This window comes from Mustelus asterias, chromosome 7, assembly GCF_964213995.1.
Source record: "Mustelus asterias chromosome 7, sMusAst1.hap1.1, whole genome shotgun sequence".
In the NCBI taxonomy this organism is placed as follows: domain Eukaryota; kingdom Metazoa; phylum Chordata; class Chondrichthyes; order Carcharhiniformes; family Triakidae; genus Mustelus; species Mustelus asterias.
The window spans coordinates 47,998,887-48,014,566 of NC_135807.1; the positions used below are offsets into that span (position 1 = coordinate 47,998,887).

The following is a 15,680-nucleotide window of genomic DNA, read 5'->3' on the forward strand; positions in this document are numbered from 1 at the left end:
AATGAGAGTGGCCTTTGACTGTGATTCTTCAGTTTTAGCTGTTCCTAGAACTTTGACATTTTACGCTTCCTCGATTTGTGCATTCAGAGGCAGCAGTGTGAATTTGTTCAAGCATCCCTCACATATCTGTACGTGTGTGAGTATGCGTGAAGGATTGTGTGCACATCTGTAATGGCAAGGGCTGTTACAGGCTGAAATGAGCATGGCTTATTTTCCTAGTTGATTCATGAATATTAAGCATCCTGGCTGATTTTGTACAAATATTCATAACGGTTCACTGAGTAATTCATGGTCATTCATGCACGTTCCTGATTTTATTTTCTCGTTGTCTGTCCTGAAGGCAGTTACTCATGCTTTGATATGGGTCAACAGATGCTGAGTACCCTTCAGAACCTCAGCAGACAGGCCTTTCTTCATATCTAAGTCTAAGCAATGAATGTCTGCTGACTGTTTGACCATGAGGAACATTGCAGCTGAGCCAAACCATGTCTTCAATGTCCACATAGGTTCATTGTATATGCAACCCTGATTAAGAGTGGAAACCATAACCAAACTTTCCCCTTTACTTCAGAGACATGGAACAGAGGTTTCCCCTGAGCTTACGTTGCTTTGCAGGTGGAATCCCCTGTGGAATTAACTTTAAATTTGCCTTCACTGCCCCAGAATTGGCACAAACTCAATACCAACTGTCTTGTCTTAAGCCAAGGGTGTAAAATGTTTGGCCTGGTGGACTTGCAGGACAGTTATTTTTGCTCCTTCTGACTCGTGCATCCAGATGCCAGGAAGAACATTGTGCTGGAGAAGTACAGTGCTCTTTGTGCAAAGGAAGATAGAAGATGTGCATGACATCATTGCACATAGAGGCCATAGATACCAATCAATGAGAGCACCCAGAGGCACAGCAGAAGGTCAGGAGGAAGAGGCTGCTGCACATGCACCTGGAAGGAGGAAGAGTAGAGGCATGATAAGCAGGTACTAACCCATGGGAAGGGTGAACAGACCGAGGACTTCCTACCTCAACATGATAGAGAACCAGTGCCGAGGTTGACTGAAGTTAAGCCATGAGTGACAGACATATATCACATGGTCCAGCAGCAACTCCAGCTACAATCCATCAACCCCCATGCCCTGCCACTGGTTGTATTGTAAAGTTAACCATTGATCTCAACTTCTATGCCTCAGGATCTGTCCCGGCCTCCAGCAGGAAACCTATCCCGGGGGGTGATTAATTTCCCTTTAGATAAGACACAGCGAGCCATGGTCTTTGCCCAAATAGCAGGCTTCCCTCAGGTTCAGGGTGTTATTGATTGTGCCCATGTTGCTATAAAGGCGCCACCTCAGCATCTTTGATAATTGGAACTTCTTTCACTCACTCAATGTCTAAGTGGTTTGTGACCACAATGCGATCTTCCTTTATATATGTGTGCAAGATTCCCTGGCAGCTGCCACCACTCCTTCATATTAAGTAGTTCCCGACCCCCTCAGCTATTTCAGCCACTTTCACAGGTCCGTTGTTGGCTTCCAGGGGACAAGGGTGAACCCTTAAGAACCTGGCTAATGAACCCCTTCAGGAGTCCTCAAACTGAGACCGAGTGCAACTGCAGCAGTAGCCCTATCGTCACAAGCAGAGTAGTTGTGTGGGCCATTTGCATTTTAAAAATGTGTTTCAGGTGCCTTGTTTGCTTGCGGAGGTAGAGCCCTGCAAAACACCCAAGCAAAAGTATCAAGAAAAGTCATGGTGTGCTGCATACTGCATAACATTGCATAGTGGAATGGCTTACAAATCATTGATTATGGGCCATGGGCAATGCTCCAACCTCGGAGGAGGAGGAAGATGATGAGGAGGAGGAAATCCTGTCCATTCTAACAATTCAGGATCCCATGAGGTCTCCTCCCATGAGATCACCAAGAGCAGAGAAGCTGGGAGACTTGGACATATGGCCAGGGCTGACTCAGTGTAAAAGGGGATAATCGCTCCGCTCATCTTTGTGCAAAATTGATTTGTATAAGGTCCTCCGATCTCACTGTTGCCATCAACTAGTCTTGGTGAACAACTTCCACCTAAAGAACCTTGTACATAGAAGGTTATTTATTAGTGTCACAAGTAGGCTTATAGTAATATTGCAATGAAGTTACTGTGAAAATCCCCTGGAAGTCACAATTACTCCAAGGACTGCCCATTCCCCACAATGGAGGGTCTCAGCTTCAATGTGTTTGAGTCAATCACATTTAAATTGATGCAACCCTCACTATCATAACCCTGCTAACATCAACATTCGGCCCTTCGAGCCTGTTCCGCCATTCATTATGATCATGGCTGATGGTCAAATTCAATACCCAGATTCCACCTTCCCCCCCAAATCCCTTGATCCTTTAGCCCAAGAACCTTATCTAAATTCTTCTTGAAATCACACAACGTTTTGGCCTCAACTACTTTCTGTAGTTGTGAATTTAACACATACACCACTCTCTAGGTGAATAAATTTCTCCTCATCTAGTCAAGGGTCAACAGTGTGGGTGGGTGCAATCTGATGGATGAGTGGCAAAGGGCAAGTGGACGGGATAATGAGTATGGCTTTGTTCACCATTCATTACACTGAGTCTTGACAGCTAACTACATCACTGCAGAATATTTGTACCAGTAGTGATGGCAAGATGGTGCCATCTCCATGGCGGTGCCTTGTGAATCCACTCCATGCTTTCAATGGTTCAGTAGAGAACACTTTGACGAGGTAGCACAAAGACAATTCTCCCGGAGGGAATGCCCATGATGGACCATCCATTCTAGGGTCAGTTGGACAATGTTCACATTCACCTGACAAGGCAATGGCATTGCCTTTGAAACAAACCAATTTATCCATGAACAACCAACCTCTTAGCCAACCTCTTTCTGAAGGCCCACATTTTATGTGAACCTAAGTCACCCAGCCCATGCTGGACCTGCCTCTGACCCCTCTCTAATTCCAGGCTTGCCCATCTCAATTCGCAATATCGTCCCCAACAGACAAAAAACCTGACAAATGGACAGATGGTGTTAAAATTAAGGTTCATAGAGCCAGGAATTCTCCTGACTCTGCGCACCCGACAAGCAGACAAAAATAGTTTTGTGTTACAGTAGCTTTAAAGAGTTTATTGCTGCTGTCCCATAGAAGCAAAATCTCTGAAATATTAAACAGACTAATTTATATTCAAGTAACAAGCCAAACTCCATAGTCTCTGGATACGGTTAATAATGCTAAAATAACCTCTACTGTAGCTCATTTAGCAGTGAAAATATCAAAATATTTTCATTCCATTTGTCACCCAAAGTAATGAAGCACTCAATTCACGATCACTTCTGATACAGTGGAAGAAAGGAATCTCACGTTTAAGCACATTGCGAAACAAGGGTGACTGTTTCCTCTGTTAAAAGAATGCTGGATGGTGAGAAATAGTGAGAACATAATGTAAGAAAATTCAGGGCTGAGAAAAGGCCTCTGAACCAATCAAAGCTCATCTGGCTAGTACAATAACTCCCATCACAGCAGCCAATTGTATTTTTAACAATGAAATGCTTTTCCCTTTACTACACTGTCTGTCTGTTTATTCCAAATATTTATCATTCTAAGAAATGATTGCCAGTGAGTGATCACTCTGATTATAGGCTTCTGGTGACACATGAAACCATGCAAGTGCATGGTTTCGAATCCCGAAGGAGATCTTAAATTGCTCTCACAACCATTATTCTTTTCACAAGGGTCATGCTGTTGGACTAACGTGGTTTTGATAAATTCTGTTTCTGGGTTGTATCTGCATTGATTGCAAGCAGTGGAGTAGTAAAACTAATGTGCTTAGTTCTTGGTAAGTCGTGGCTTTAACACTCAAAGGTTGACATTTGTGTTGTAATGACTGCAGGATGAACAAGTAGCACTCAACACTTTTCTTACCAAAAACTAGAGTCAATATATTTTGGAAATGATTATATATGTGGCCAGTTGTGTTGTACTTTTCAAGTTAGAGAAACAATAATCAATGATGGTAACCATTAGTCTCAACATCCTTGTTACAAATTCAGCCCTGCCATTCTTGGGGTCGGAATGAACCTTAGTTATGTGATCTCAGTTTATTAATTTATACAATAATTATCTCACACTGCCCTATATCAGCTGGAACAGTGATGGAATAGCATCCCCTCATGATTTGAAACAGATATTTGTGTCTTTTGCATAAGTGCCCCCTTCAATCTCCCTGAAGGTGGACACAGCCAATACTTGACAAGGTGGGGTTTGACATGACTGGCTGAGCTGTTCTATTTCACAGGAGTAATTTTATTGTGGATTTGTAGATGGGGGACGGGATGGGGGGTGCGAATGAGGTGGGGTGGGACAGAATCGCCATAGAATTCTTTGAATGGCCTTTCAACTGAGCTCCCTCCCCGTGACTCCTCCGCAGTTTTATGTTGGATAGGTGAGGCCCAGGCAAGTCAATCCTATTGCCATCCCCTGCCCTGCCCCAGCTGAGGCCCTTAAATGGTCTATTTATAACCACTTAAGCACCATTTCCTACCCAGCTACAATTTTCTTGTTGGCGGGAGGAATTCGAGGTTCAGGGAAATCCAAAAAGAAACCCTGTTCAGGCTTCAGGGTGGCCGCCATCAATGGCCTCTTTTTGACATCGCGTGTTATCTCAAAATGTTGGGCCTGTGTGGTTCCCCACCACCATCGGCCTCTCCACCAACACCCCTACCCATCTCTAGCCACTAATGCCCCCAGGCCTCACCTCCCCACACCAGCCTGAGACCCCCCCCCCCAACACTTATCTACTTATCTGGTCCTAGAGTCCCAGAATGTTGACTCTGGAGACTGCTTGCGGTCCCAGTCCCGTTCACTGCAGATTCTACGACTGTAGAGCTGACAACCACTCAGATTGTCTGGAGTTTAGTGTAGCTCCCCACTTGCAGGGAGCTGGTGGCCTGACCCCTGGAGTGAAGTGGGGGGCAGCCGAGGCCCCCCAGAGGGTTGGGTGCCGGGGGGGCTGCCCCGGGCATTGCCACCTTGCAGTGCCAGCCTGGGCCGCATGGCACTGCCCAATGAGCAAAGTGCCAATGCCAAGGGGGCACCTTGGCACTGCTCACCAGGCATTGGATAGTGCCAAGGGGTTGGGCCTAATGGGGGGGGGGGGCAGGGCCTCTGGGGGTGATCGGTGGGGGTTGGGGGATCCTGCTGCCACTCTGCATTTGGGCTGAGTGACAGAGGGAGGGAGGCCAGCAATCAGGGCTGGCCATCAGGATGGAGGAATGGTCAGGGCTGCCGGATGGGGGGGGGGGATGGTTCGAGGCTGGCCCAGGCATGTTCGGGGGGCCAGTGATCGGGCCGTGGGGGATCGGAGCGCTGGCAACGTGGAGGTTGCGGAGCTGGCCAGCTATAAAGAGGCCAGCAGACAGGGGCTGCTGCATATGTGCCAATCTTTGTCCTGACAGGTTGGCACATGCACAGTGCCCACTCAGCGCTATGCTGCCAGCCTCACCAGCGGGAATATCAGCCCACTGATTTTCAATGTGATTCGTGCTAGAGCACAGAGTGTGGGAGATTCATTTTGAAACCCCGGCTGAAAAAACCAGCATGATTTACTCCAGTTTTTACACAAATTCGACACTTAGAATTTTTTGGAGAGGATCGCCCCCCGATACTTTTTGAACATTTCACAGTGCAGGGAAGTTTGCACTTCTGGACAATTGCCATGTAAATGCTCACCTGTGAAGTTCGGTGAGGGATTGCCCAGTGCCCATCTTTAAGGTAACCCTCCAATCCAACAATCTAGTGCAAGTTATCTTTGTGTAATGACACAGACTAAAGTTCAATGGAGTAAATAACAATAGTCATGGAACTCAAAGCCCAAGCATTTTCTCAAATCAAATCTTATTCAAAATTCCCGGAAGAGAGGTGATTTCAAATACTTTCCTCCAAGCATTTGAATTGTTAGCTTTTGAGGCTTAACAAATGAGACAAAAATGTTATACGTTTCAGTGAGATCCCCTGTCATTCTTCTAAATAACAGTGAATACAAGCCCAGTCAACCCAGTCTTTCCTCCTATGACAATCCTGCCATCCCAGCAATCAGTGTATTGAACCTTTCATAGAAATCATAGAAACCCTACAGTGCAGAAGGAGGCCATTCGGCCCATCGAGTCTGCACCGACCACAATCCCACCCAGGCCCTACCCCCACATTTTTACCCGCTAATCCCTCTAACCTACGCATCTCAGGACTCTAAGGGGCAATTTTTAACCTGGCCAATCAACCTAACCCACACATCTTTGGACTGTGGGAGGAAACCGGAGCACCCGGAGGAAACCCACGCAGACACGAGGAGAATGTGCAAACTCCACACAGACAGTGACCTGAGCCGGGAATCGAACCCGGGACCCTGGAGCTGTGAAGCAGCAGTGCTAACCACTGTGCTACCGTGCCGCCCATGTTGTACTCCTCCTTTGGCAAGTATAGCTTTTCTTAGACAAGGAGACCAAAACTGCACACAATACTCCGGGCGGCACGGTGGTACAGTGGTTAGCACTGCTGCCTCATAGCGCCAGGATTCAATTCTGGCTTTGGGTCACTATCTGTGTGGAGTTTGCACATTCTCCCTGTGTCTGTGTGGGTTTCCTCCGGGTGCTGCGGCTTCCTCCCACAGTCCAAAGATGTGCGGGTTAGGTTGATAGGCGGTGCTAAATTGGCCCTAGCGTCAGGAGATTAGCGGGGTGAATATGTGAGGTTACGGGAATAGGGTGGATAACTTTGTATTTATCCACGTTATTTTATCCTGTATCCTATCCGAGTCCTTACCCGCATCAGTGTAAAATCACTGCAGGATTGGGGTGGGTGCTAAACCAGAGGGAATCCTGTTCCTTTCACTCTCTCTCCCACACCCCCAGGCCCCATCTGAAAACCCGCCGGTGAGGGAATGAATTGCTTTTGTTTTAATCTGTGAGGAAAATGACTTCCATTTACCATATTAATCATCTTTTGCTGAGGTGCTATTTTTAAAAACTTGTGGAAATATACTCTACTTACAAATATTCAAAGTATGGTAGTTCTCATTTGCGATATTTTTATGGAAATATGGTCAAAATTGCTGAAATGTGACAATCACAGCTATACATTCGAAAGGCAAAATGAAATATAGTTATGTAGGAAAATACCTACAGTATCTGGACTAATATGATAAATTATAAAGTTCTAAATAAGTTTGTATGAAATATTTGGAATGTGATGTTTTCAAAGGCTGGTAGAAGATAATGACATTTGCAGTGTCTCCTCAGGATTCCTCCCAAACGAGGATACTGCGACTGCTGCCATGCAGGTCCAATATTGGGGAGAAGAGCTTGACGACTTTTTTAAAGTAATGTTTATTTATTAGTGTCACAAATAAGGCTTACATTAATACTGCAATGAAGTTACTGTGAAATTCCCCTAGTCCGGCACCTGTTCAGGTCAATGCACCTAACCAGCACATCTTTCAGAATGTGGGAGGAAACCGGAGCACCCGGCGGAAACTCACGCAGACACAGAGAACCTGCAAACTCCACAGACAGTGACCCAAGCCAGGAATCGAACCCTGGTGCTGTGAAGCAGCAGTGCTAACCACTGTGCTACTATGCTGCCAAAACTCTCCAAAGAGACATGTGCATCTTCTACAAATGTTACTTCTAACCAATTTGAATGTTAAATCGCCACTGAAATGTGCTTAATAAACGTGAAATAATCTTCCAATATGTCTGTGTTTATGACAGAGTTCCCTTCTTGGTACTTTTCTTATTTCCTTTGCTCTTGACCAGCATAATTTTCTTCTCCAAATTACCACAACTTAACTTGTCTTTTTCCTTGAAACAATGAAGCATTACAAACCAAAAGAGAAAATGCTGGAAAATCTCAGCAGGTCTGGCAGCATTTGTAAGGAGAGAAAAGAGCTAACCTTTCGAGTCCAGATGACCCTTCGTCAAAGCTAAAAGGCATAGAAAGTGGGAGATATTTATACTGCAGGGTGAGGGAATGAAAGATGAGTCATAGCCATAGAAACCAGGGGAAAAGACTGCTAATGGCAGTCCACAGAGAGAATAAAGGGTGTGAATGGCCAAACGGCAGAGAAGCTAAAATCAGAGGGTAAGCTGTGACAGGTGAAGATGTGGGGGGAGGGGGGGAATGGATGGGAGAGAGGTAAAATTGAGAAAAGAGGGGAAAGGGAAGTAAAAGTAAGGGGGAATAAAGTAGGGAGAAAGAGTGGGGGGGGCAGGTGGGGGGAAGAAAAATGAAGAAAGACAATAAAGAAATAGAAAAATAAAGAGGCGGCACAGTGGTTAGCACTGCTGCTTTACAGCACCAGGGACCGGGTTTAATTCCCAGCTTGGGTCACTGTCTGTGTGGAGTTTGCACGTTCTCTCCGTGTCTGCGTGGATTTCCTCCGGATGCTCTGGTTTCCTCCCACATTCTGAAAGACCTGCTGGTTAGGTGCATTGACCCAAACAGTGCCGGAGTGTGGCGACTAGGAAAATTTCACAGTAACATCACTGCAGTGTTCATGCAAGCCTTACTTGTGACTAATAAATAAACTTTAAGCTTTAAAAATAAAAGGTAGAGAACAGTAAAAAGTTAAATAAAATGAAAACAAAGGGGTCGAGGTGGGGTAGAGCTAATCATCTGAAGTTGTTGAATTTGATGTTGAGACCGGAAGAATGTAAAGTGCCGAGCCGGAAGATGAGATATTGTTCCTCCAGTTTGCGTTGAGCTTCCAGTGTGATGCCACCACCAAACACATCTTCCCTTCACTCACTCTGTCAGCATTCTACAGAGACCTTTCCCTCCGGGATAACCTAGTCCACTCCTCCACTATACCCAACACCTCTCCCATCACTCATGGCACCTTCCCATGCAATCGCAGAAGGTGTAACACCTGCCCCTTTCCCTCTTCCATGTTTACCATCCAAGGTCCAAAACACTCATTCCAAGTTAAGCAGTGTTTCACTTGCACCTCTTTCAATTTGGTGTATTGCATTCGCTGCTCCCAATGTGGTCTCCTCTATATTGCAGAGACCAAGCGTAGACTGGGTGATCGCTTTGCTGAGCACCTTCGTGCGCAATCAGGACCCTGACCTTCCTGTTGCTTGCTATTTTAACACACGATCCTGCTCCCAAGGCTGTCCTTGGCCTGCTGCAATGTTCCAGTGAAGCTCAACGCAAACTGGAGAAACAGCATCTCATCTTCGGGCTAGGCACTTTACAGCCTTCCGATCTCAACATCGAGTTCAACAACTTCAGATGATTAGCTCCACCCGAACTTGACCCCTTTGTTTTTATTTTATTTCATTTTTTTGCTGTTCTCTACCTTTTATTTCTTTATTGTCTTTCTTCATTTTTCTTCCCCCCCCCCACTCTTTCCCCCTACTTTCTCCCCTCTTTCCTTACCTTTTCTCCCCCTTTGCTTCCCCTTTCCCCCTTTTTCTAAATTTTGCCTTCCCCCCCCCACCCCCACCCCCATCCCCCCACATCTTCATCTGTCACAGTTTACCCTCTGATTTCAGCTTCTCTACCGTTTGGCCATTCACACCCTTTATTCTCTCTGTGGACTGCCATTAGCAGCCTTTTCCCCTGGTTTTTTTGACTATGAATCATCTTTCATTCCCTCACCCTGCAGTATAAATATCTCCCACTTTCTATGCCTTGTAGCTTTGACAAAGGGTCACCTGGACTCAAAACGTCAGCTCTTTTCTCTCCTTGCAGATGCTGTCAGACCTGCTGAGATTTTCCAGCATTTTCTCTTCTGGTTTCAAATTCAGTATCCGCAGTCATTTGCTTTTATCAAATGAAGCGTTTCAGTCAATTAAGCTACTTTTTCTTTCTTTTCTTCAGGTAATGATTTATTTCTGGTCGCCGTTCATGAGCTAGGCCATGCACTAGGCTTGGAACATTCCAATGATCCCAGTGCAATTATGGCCCCATTTTACCAATATATGGATACAGAAAACTTCCAGCTTCCTCAAGATGACTTGCAAGGCATCCAGAAGATATACGGTTTGTAGTTGCATTTCACTTCCAGCTTGCCACCCCAGCACAAAACTGATGTTGCCCATTGATTTCAGTGGAAATGATAATTGGATGGTCTCTAAACATAAAGAATCATAGAATCCCTACAGTGCACAAGGAGGTCATCCGACCCATTGAGCCTGCACCGACAACAATCCCAGCCAGGCCTTATCCCAGTAACCCCACGTATTTACCCTGCTAGGAGTGTGGGAGGAAACCGGAGCACCCTACGTCGACACGGGGGGAATGTGCAAACTCCACACAGACAGTCACCCAAGGCCAGAATTGAACCCCAGGTCCCTGGCGCTGAGAGGCAACAGTGCTAACCACTGTGCCACCTTGCCACCTTCAATCCTTGTTTTATACTCAGGTGGCAAGTTGGAAATCTAACACAAACTTTTAATATCTGTAAGTTAATAGCTATTACTCTTGATTGAATAGGTATCTGTCTACATTTTTAAATAGGTCCACCAGATAAGATTACACATCCGACCAAACCCTTACCTACAATACCACCACATCGTTCCAATCCACCATCCGACCCAAGAAAGCCTAACAGACAACCAAGACCTCCTCGACCTCCAACTAGGGATAAACCTTCCTCTCCAGGTGCCAAGCCCAGCATCTGTGATGGAAATTTCAACACGCTGGCTATCTTGCGGGGTGAAATGTTTGTTTTCAAGGTAAGAGTCGTTCAAATTATACTCTGGTGTGTGTACATGTAAGCTTTAGACTAGAGCAACAGATTTCCCACTCAGTGACCAAAGTAGCCTCGGCAGAAGGGGCAGCTTCTCTTGACCCTGGGTTGTGATTATGCTGCAGCTATCGAACTCGGGCCAGTACATGTAGCGGAAAGTCAATGTGCAGCATCAAGTTACGCTGCCAACTCTGCCTTCTACTGAGATTAATGACAAAGAAGCTTCACACTTCAGTGCTTACATGCATGGAGAGCGTGTTACTCACTTGCTGGTTAATTTTCAATATTTTACAAGAGAGAGTGGGTGGAGGAAGCAATAGAACTAAATGGTGCAGCAAAAACTGGGACCAGAATCATCTGAGCATACTGGGAGATTGATGCGGCCTTCTTTGACACTGTCGTTTATGACTCAAATAATTAATATCCCCTTTCGGAAAGTATTTATTTTTGTCAGTACTTTGGATTGGGTTTAAAAATTTTACATTAAATGTTGAGTCATAGAGGTGTGGAGTCTGCACATTCTCCCTATGTCTGCATGGGTTTCCTCCAGGTGCTCATGTTGCCCCCCCACAGTCCAAAGGTGTGCAGGTTAGGTGGATTAGCCATGCTAAATTGATCCTTACAATCCCAAAATGTGTAAGTTAGGGGGATTGGCCATGCTAAATTGCCCCTTAGGGTCGCAAGATGTATGAGTTAGGGGGGTTAATGGGGTAAATATATGGGGTTACGAGAAAGGGTCTGGGTGGGATGCTCTGTCGGAGAGTCAATGCAGACTCGATGGGCCAAATGGCCTCCTTATGCACAGTAGGAATTCTATACTCTTCTATGATCTACAAGGTCCATAGCACAGGGAAGACTCTTCAGCCCATTGCATCGGCGCCAGTCAGAAACAACCACCTAACCATTCTAATCCCATTTTCCAACACTTGGCTCATAGCCTTGTTGCTTCAACATCGCAAGTGTAATTAGTTAGACTTAGATCTTTACATCTTTTGCTGAAAGAGCGAGCTAATGACGATGGAAGAATAGAAACTGGGCATCGGGGACCAAAGTAAACTGGGCAAGCTAGTCTCAATCTCCTTAAACAATCAAAATGAAGAATTGTGAAATTATTCACTTGGGAAATGGTACTAGGTGAATTGTTCCTTCGGAGATCCAGCACAGGTATGATGGGCCAAATGGCCTCCTTTTGTGCTGCAACCCTTAAACCGTTTAGGATTGAGGTGAAGAGAAATTTCTTCACCCAGAGAGTGGCGAAGCTGAGGAATTCGCTATGACTGGCGGAGCAGGCTCAAAGGGCCGAATGGCCCACTCCAGCTTCTATGTTTCTTAGTTAACCATTCTCTGATTCTATGAGGACTGTGAACGAAATGTTGAGTTAGAGAATCAAATGCCAAATCAGGTGCAGAAGAAGGATAGAAAATTGGGATTAAGTGAGTGAGAAAAAGGAACTGAAAGAAAGAGGAAAGCACATTTTTAATTGTATATTTTTAAAATCTCTAACAACAATTGAAACCTGAAGAAAATGAGATTCCGCACGTTTGGTCAATTTTTAGTACAAGGGATTGACTGGCGGTAATGAGTTTTTATCACAATATTCATAGGTACATGCCTCGTGAAAAGTGCCCCGATTGATGAGATCTTCATTTCAGGGTTTTGTTAGGGGGAGTGGGAGGTGTGCGGGATGGATTCAGGCCCAGCACCTCCAGACACCAATCGGAGATGGCTCCAAGGGCTGCCCAGTGCTAGGGCAGGCTTTTTAAAAGACCCATCTCAGTTCTCTAGGATTTTGTTTTCTTAAACATTAGGCCCTCTAACCTTCACTCCTCAGATCCCCTCATCCCTTACTCAATCCCATGCATAGATATGCCAACTCATGCCAACCTTTACCCCCCAACAATCCCCAATGGCCTTTAACACCCTCCAGACAAACTCATCACCCCACCCAACCCCAGTCTGTTTATAGACCCGATGCCAAATTAATGACTTTTTAAAATTTTTGTGGGATGTGGGGATTGCTGGCTGGGCCAGCATTTATTGCTCATCCCTAATTTCCCTCCAGGGGACATTTGAGAGTCAACCACGTTGCTGTGGATCTGGAATCACATGTAGGCCAGACAGCAGATTTCCTTCCCCAAATGACATTCGTGAACCAGATAGGTTTTTTGAACAATCGACAAAGGTTTCACATTCATCATTAGACTTTCCAATTTCATATTTTTATGGAGTCCATATTTGCTGTGGTGGAATTTGGAGCTTTTGGAGCTCTGGATTACAAGTCTAGTGATGATACCATTATGCCACGATCTCCCCTTTGTCCCACCCTTAGCCCTTAAACGCTCCATGCTAACTCACTAGGGAAGATTTCAGGGACCATGCTGAGATTAAATAAATTAAAGATACAAATATCTATCGCAAACTTCATTATTTAAAATAAAATTCATTATTCAATACATTTAAATCCCTTTAAGTACTTAATCCCTTATTAAAAGCAAACATTTATTCATAATCCCTCATCAAAGATAGCTAAGCCTTTCATAACATAGTTGTCAATTGAACTGTGAACCTACAGTCCCCCACCTCCCCAACCGGGGGGGCCACCCCCTTCTGCCAATGTGATAATTATAGGTTGCGAAAGGTAGTCAATCATTAATAATGCCATAATGATAGCACTTAGGGTTACCTGTTCTCTCTCCCTGGCAAAAATGGTTTCTGCTGGATTTAGAGGTGGGACTTCTGGATCCAGGTTCTTTCGCAATTTTGGATATGATGTGGATTCTCCACAACTTCACAAAAATCCAGGCCTTATGACACTAGCCACTCAATAGCTGTTGCTATTGTTTATATTTTAAGTCCATTTTCATAAGTGATGAACAGTTGTGTGCTAATTTTTCTTCACATAGTATCTTCGTTCTAATGTTGCTTAGTGACAATTCTGAAGAGGAGAGAATGAGCGCACAACTTCTAAGTGTTAAATCTAAAAAAAATTTCCACTCAAGTAGCTCCACAAGCTTCTGTAAGTTATAAAGCTGAATCTTCACATTAATAACAGCAGGAGTGCATATTTTATAGATTGCTGGTTTTATTGCTGGACAATATATTGTTACAACAAATCATTACAATTGGGTCCAGATGGCTGGGAGAAAGATAAGTTTCATAATTAACTATTTTATTATACAAAATTTTGCTCATTTAATTATTCTCACTTCATACAATATGTCTCCAACTGTGCTGAAATGGGGCACAACAGTCTGTTGAAAGTATAAGCTCTGATGTATTGAATTCTATGAATGCAATGTCTATGTTTTCAGGTGTAGGTATAACCACATGAAAGACTGACAGAATCAGCTTTCTGTTTAACAAAAAGGAGATACACATTGTCAGCTGTCCAGGAATACTTTGTTGTGCTATTCATTTTTCTTCAGCTCTTAATAATTCACCAAATAATATAACAGAATTATCCTGCAGAATTGGAGCTCTCCAATGCTACATGCTGTTTGCTGGGTCAATCATAGAATCCCTACAGTGAAAAAAGAGGCCATTATATTTAAGGAGGAGTTAGACAGATTTTTAATTGGTAATGGGTTGAAGGGTTATGGAGAGAAGGCAGGAAAATGGGGATGAAGATCATATCAGCCATGATCGAATGGCAGAGCAGACTCGATGGGCCGAATGGCCTAATTCTACTCCTATATCTTATGAACTTATGAACATTCGGCCCATCGAGCCTGCACCAACAACAATCCCACCCAAGCTCTGTCCCCTTAACCCCACGTAATTACGCTGTTAATTCCCCTGACACTAAGGAGCAATTTATCATGGCCAATCAACCTAACCTGCACATCTTTGGACTGCGGGAGGAAACCGGAGCACCTGGAGGAAACCCACGCAGACACGGGGAGAATGTGCAAACTCCACAGACAGTCACCCAAGGCCAGAAGCTTGGTCCCTGGCACTATGAGGCAGCAGTGCTAACCACTGTGCCACCGTGCCACACTATCAATCAGTTAGCAGAGCTTGATTTGAGAATATATTACTTATAGAGAATTACTAGGTCAATCTGAATTGTTCATGAGATTGTTTAAGTTCTTAGTCCAGAACATTTTCCAGAAATTTGCAGTGATTTTGCTGTGCTTGATCAAGAGGTCGTATGAACGTACAACTTTGGCAAGTCGGAAGAGTTCAGAAAAAATCAAAATTCATCATGTTTGGGTTCATGATTGACTTTAGACCATCTGTACTGAATATGGAGGGGTTATTCTTGTAGTCCAGTCACAGACCAGAGGAGAAACAGGTACCAAAGAAATCTATAAGTTAAGGGTTTATTTTAACCCTGTCTGCCTGGCCTGATTAGGTGAGAGTTTACAATTTGGTTGAAGGGTGTGGGTTACATATTGTTACATCATGTTCCTGAAATGTACCTGCCCTCCACCACCAAATTGACTGACAGGGGTGACACGGTGGCGCAGTGGTCAGCACTGCTGCCTCATAGCACCAGGGATCCAGGTTCAATTCTGGCCTTGGGTCATTGTCTGTGTGGAGTTTGCACATGCTCCCTGTGTCTGCGTGGGTTTCCTCCAGGTGCTCCAGTTTCCTCCCACACTGAAAGATGTGCAGGTTAGACTGATTGGCCATGCTGAATTGCTCCTTAGTGTCAGGGAGATTAGCAGGGTAAATATGTGGGGATACAGGGATGGGGCCTGGGTTGGATTGTTGTCAGTGCAGACTTGATGGGCCAAATGAGCTCTTTCTGTACTGTAGGGATTTTATTCTGTGAAAACATACAGCGGAGGCCACCCACACCAGCCAGGGGCTTAACTGACATGCCAGAGTCACATTGCCAATTTAAATAAAAATCTCAAAGTCTCCATTGACCTGACAATGACCCGCACAGCGGCCAGAGGAAACCAGAGTAAATAGAAACATAG

At 44.8% G+C, this 15,680-nt stretch overlaps 1 protein-coding gene across 1 annotated transcript in view; it reads left to right on the top strand.

Annotated features, from left to right (window-relative positions):
• Positions 1-15,680, top strand: part of mmp16a (matrix metallopeptidase 16a (membrane-inserted)) — a 241,736-nt gene that overhangs the window by 155,561 nt on the left and 70,495 nt on the right. Inside the window, exons 5-6 of the mRNA XM_078217046.1 lie at positions 9,882-10,043; positions 10,521-10,738. Of these exons, the coding sequence (XP_078073172.1) occupies positions 9,882-10,043; positions 10,521-10,738 (380 nt within the window). The remainder of the gene's footprint in view (positions 1-9,881; positions 10,044-10,520; positions 10,739-15,680) is intronic.